The 4,979-nt window shown below is 66.3% G+C and overlaps 1 protein-coding gene across 1 annotated transcript; it reads left to right on the top strand.

Annotated features, from left to right (window-relative positions):
* Positions 1-530: 530 nt before the first annotated feature.
* On the top strand, positions 531-4,273 carry IRX4 (iroquois homeobox 4; the record flags this gene model as incomplete). Its single annotated transcript, XM_080710267.1, has 5 exons — positions 531-575; positions 920-1,171; positions 1,829-1,941; positions 2,758-3,086; positions 3,435-4,273. The coding sequence occupies 5 exons, from the start codon at positions 531-533 to the stop codon at positions 4,271-4,273; spliced, it is 1,578 nt and encodes a 525-aa protein (XP_080566393.1).
* Between the last annotated feature and the right edge of the window lie 706 nt (positions 4,274-4,979).

Below are 4,979 nucleotides of genomic sequence, written 5' to 3'. Positions count from 1 at the left end.
GTCCTCGGGTGACTCCGGAGAACACCGTTGGTCGGGCGGTATTGACTCCTCGATGCGGTCCATTTGTTAAGGCCCGCTGGCCCTCCAGGCCAGGCCGGGTGACCTGCACCTCCGCCGGCCGCGTGCGTGGGCTGACGTCAGAGCCCCGCCACTTAAAGCCGCGGGCACCCGCCCGGGCTCACGCGCCGTTGTTGTTGTTGTTGTTGTTGTTGTTGTTGTTGTTGTTGTTGTTAGGGTTGTATTTCCTTTTTTCGCAAAATATGTATTTCTGTCTCCGCTGCAAGGCCTTCGGTCCCAGAGCCCCCACGAGGCTCCGGATTTCGGAGCTAAAAGAATCCCGGTGGCCACCACCACTCAGGTTGCTGCCCGGCTAGAAAAGTTTGCGGTGCACGTGGGCGATTTAACCTGCTCTCCCCCTCCGTCCTCCCAGCGCCTAGGAGCCTGCAGCTCCGGAGCAGTGGCCGCACCGCTCCGGCCCCCGCGCTCAGGACCCAGCCGGCCCTGCCCGCTCGCCCTGGGCCGCACCCGCCATGTCCTACCCGCAGTTTGGATACCCCTACTCCTCCGCTCCCCAGGTAAGGGCACCCCGGGGGCGTGGCAGGGCGGGCAGGGCACGCCGGCCCGCTCGCGGCCATCGCGCGGTCGCCCAGCCAGCAGGGCCCTTAGCCCGGCCTTGCGCCTGCTAGAACCCTGCGGGAGCTTGGGCCCCCGTGGCCGCGCTTGCCGCTCTGAGGCTGAGCCCTCTGGGGCCAGAGTCCTTGGCGCGGGAGCCCCTGGGCACACCCCGGCCGGGCCCGCGGGTCCAGAGGGCCCTGGCGCTCGCGGCGCCCGAGCAGGGGCGGTGGGCACGGCCGGCAGGTGGCCCCTGTCCAGCGCCCCGCGCCCGCCCTTCCTCGAGGCCGGCCCCTCTCTCCTCCAGTTCCTGATGTCCACCAACTCCCTGAGCACGTGCTGCGAGTCCGGCGGCCGCACGCTGGCCGACTCGGGGGCCGCCGCCTCCGGCCAGGCGCCGGTCTACTGCCCGGTCTACGAGAGCCGGCTGCTGGCCACGGCGCGCCACGAGCTCAACTCGGCGGCCGCGCTCGGCGTCTACGGGGGCCCCTACGCGGGCTCGCAGGGCTACGGCAACTACGTGGCCTACGGCTCCGAGGCGTCCGCCTTCTACTCGCTGGTAAGAGCGCCCCGGGCCCCCGACGGCCGCGGCGGGGTCGGGGGCGCGCGCTCCGCCCAGCCGCGCCGCCCGCCCCGACCCCGGCGCCCCACCCGGCCCGCGCGCCGGCAGGCGGGGGGAGGGGGGCTGTGTTTAAGGTACTTGTTTTCGGTTCGCCATTGAATCCCCCGGCGCTGGCTCCGCGGGAGCGGGGCCTCCAGCTCCTCCGGTCGCTCCCCTTTGCTCTCCCCGAGCTCACAGCTGCCTCCCTGCGCCTCTTCCTCCCCGCCCCGTCCCTCTCCTCCTCTGGCCCTCCCCGCTCCCCTCCCTCCCCTCCGGCAGGCTGCTCTCGCTCTCCTCCTCCGCATGCCCCTCTCCCCAAGAGGCCCGCACTGGGCCTGCTCCCCAAGCCCTCCGGGTCACCCCTCGCCTGCGGTCCTCCCCTCCTCCTCCTCCCACCCCCCAACTCAGTGGGTGAGTGCCCTCTCCGGGTTTGGGCGTAGAGTACCCACCAAGGCCCGCAGGAGATGGGCTGCGGGGCCCTGTGGGACAGGGGGTGGGTGCCCAAGGGGCCGCGCGCTGCGGGCAGAGCTAAGGGACCTAGGCTCGGGCTGGGGCTGGGGCTGGGCCTCCTCCCGGAGCGGCGAGTCCTGACTCCAGAACCCTGGGCTCTTACAGAACAGCTTCGACTCCAAGGACGGGACGGGATCTGCGCATGCGGGGCTCGCACCCGCTGCCGCAGCCGCCTACTACCCCTACGAGCCAGCCCTGGGCCAGTACCCCTATGACAGGTGAGAGGCACGTGCTCTGCCCAGAGCTTTCACCGCCCTCCCCACCACCGCCCAGTGCCCCTCCTGGGAGGGGGCGGGGTCGCTGGAGTCAGGGTCGCCCCTAGGTGGGCCTCGGTACCGCCCCTCCGGCCAGCCCTGCTACCTTGGGTTCACTCGCCTAGCCAGCTCGTTCAAGCTGCTCAGGCTGCAGGACCTGCGGTCCTGCCTGCTGTGAAGTGGAATTTGGAGAGCCCAGTCCACGGCACCTTCCATTAGAGCAGCTCACAAGCCTTGTACCCCAGAGGAGAGCCAAGCCCACGGCGCCTCTGCGGTAGGAGCCACAGGAAGAGAAGCCCCTCTTCCTCCTGGCCCAGTCCGGGGCAGGGCATCGCCCCTTTCCCGGGTGACCACCACCAGTTTGACTTGAGAGAGCCCACTAGTCGCTCTCCTCCCTCTCTCCTCCCCCTCCAGGCGCCAGAACCCCTTCCACCCAAGGGCTGTACTCAGGAGGCTCAGGTTCACAAGTCCGCCATCCTTCTTATGCTTTGGGGAGCAAAGGGGCGGGAGCGAAGTCTCTTAGCAGAACTCCAAGAAGTCTCTCCGTAGAGTGACAGAGGCCATGACCTCTCCCTTGGGAAGGAGCCAAGCCCACCGGCATTTTAATAGCATTATCCCCGCCCTGGGCCCACAAAGGCCAGGCTGTGCCCAAGCCTGCTGGGGCCACGGTCCATTAGCACGACACACCGCTGGGCAGCAAAGCCCCCCGGGAGCCCTGGACACCCCTCCCGCGTCTGCCCGCTTGCAGCGGCGGTGGCCCACAGTGGAGCCTGTCCCCAGGTACGGCACCATGGACAGCGGCACGCGGCGCAAGAACGCCACGCGGGAGACCACCAGCACGCTCAAGGCCTGGCTGCAGGAGCACCGCAAGAACCCCTACCCCACCAAGGGCGAGAAGATCATGCTGGCCATCATCACCAAGATGACCCTCACGCAGGTGTCCACCTGGTTCGCCAACGCGCGCCGGCGCCTCAAGAAGGAGAACAAGATGACGTGGCCGCCCCGGAACAAATGCGCAGATGAGAAGCGGCCCTACGGGGAGGGCGAGGAGGAGGAAGCCTGCGAGGAGCAGGCCAGGGACGAGGCCCTCAAGAGCGCCAAGAGCCAAGGTGGGTTGGGCAGCAGCCCCGTGGGTTCTAGGCCTCCCAAGCCTCTGGAGCTGGGTGGCAGATGTTACTGAGTAAGGCCCTCTGCACTTGCAGCCCGAGGTGGGGATCCATAGGTGTGTTGAAGCCCAAAGTCACGGGCTAGCCCATCACACACATGCACTAATTTGAGAGTGTAATCTGCTGGTTGGAGCCCGGGGCTCCCTCAGAGATGGGAGGACTGGCAGGGCCTGGGTGGTTTTCCTAGCTCAGCACTGGGCCCCACCATGGAAGCCCCGTGTGTGGGGGAGAGGGTGCTGTGGTTGCCCCAAGAGCCTGTGACCCTCCACCACCCACGCTCTCTCCTGGCAGAGACTGCTGGCAAAGGAGACAAGGAACTAGAACTGAGTGACCTGGAGGACTTTGACCCCCTGGAGGCCGAGGCCCCTGAGTGTGAGCTGAAGGCCCCCTTCCAGCCCCTGGATGGTGGCCTGGAGCCCGTACCCAGTGCGCCCACTGCACCCGAAGGCCCCGGTGGGGGAGCCAAGGACCCCCCGGGCACGCTGCGGATGTCCCTGCCTGCTGATGGGGGAGTCCCGCTGGAGGAGGACCCCGAGAGAGCCCGCAGCTGCCTCCGGAGTGGAGGCGGGGCAGTGGGGCCAGAGCAGCAGCCAGGGGCGGAGGGCCCTCAGGCCTGTGAGGCCAAGCTGGGCTTCACACCTGCTGGGACACCAGCGGGCCTGGAGGCCAAGCCTCGCATCTGGTCCTTGGCCCACACGGCCACTGCTGCTGCAGCCACCGCCCTGAGCCAGACTGAATTTCCTTCCTGCATGCTCAAGCACCAAGGTCCTGTTGCCCCTGCAGCCATAGCCGCCACTCCAGCCGCATCCTCGCCTTCGGTCCCGGCTCCCTCCAGTGCCCCAGACAGGCACCAGGACTCCCCAGTCACCAGTCTTAGAAACTGGGTGGACGGGGTCTTCCACGACCCCATCCTCAGGCACAGCACTTTGAACCAGACCTGGGCCCATACCAAGGGCACCCTCCTGGACCCAGGGCCTCTGGGCCGCTCACTGGGGGCAGGGACCAACGCGCTGACAGCACCCCTGGCCCGGGCCTTCCCCTCTGCCACACCCCATGACGTCCAGGCTGCGGGTGCCACCAGGGAGCTGCTGGCCCTGCCCAAGGCCGGAGGCAAGCCCTTCTGCACCTAACGCTGGCTGGGCATCTGGAGCAGAGGAGGGAACTGCGTTCAGGCCACAGGCTCCAGGCCAGACTTTCTTAAAACTGAGTTTCCAAAGGAAAGCAATAGCTGGCCAGGCCGCCTCACGGACGCACCGCACCGGAGAGGAGGCACAACTCCATCTCTGGGGCCATGGAGGACCCCCCGTGCCCCCACCCAGGTCCTGGGCCCCACCTGGCTGAGAGCCCACCAGAGCCACCCCCTGAACTGGCCCAGAGGGAGCCTGCTCTCCAGCAGACAGAGCCCTGGGAGCCTCAAGTTTATGTCCAAAGTTTACCTGGAGAAAGTGCTTGGCTTCTTAGGCTTGTTTGTGTTGCTGTCTCCTTTGGGACCGAGGCATGCCAGTACTCAGTACTCGTTATGAAGACTCCTCAGCCTGCTTATCTTCTGACTCCACCCTCAGCACCTGATGTCACCAACAGCACCCCACCGAGTTTACACTATTGCACATTCTTGACTTGATAAAAATATGTTTTTTAAAATGTATGTTCACACCAATAATTGCCTGCTTCAGACAGAGGCTAATATAACAAACCAATAAAACCTAGTGATGGTGTCTGCATTGCAAAATGAACACAGTTCAAACCCTGGGCCTGGTAGCTCCAAGGAGGAGGTGGTGCCTGACGCCCCCAGGAAAGGGGTGGGGTGGGTGGGAACGGACCCAGACTCCATCTCAA

This window comes from Muscardinus avellanarius (assembly GCF_963383645.1).
Source record: "Muscardinus avellanarius genome assembly, chromosome: 1".
NCBI classification, from domain to species: Eukaryota; Metazoa; Chordata; class Mammalia; order Rodentia; family Gliridae; genus Muscardinus; species Muscardinus avellanarius.
Note: the sequence above shows the minus strand (reverse complement) of the source record. Positions and strands in the feature narration are given on the sequence as shown.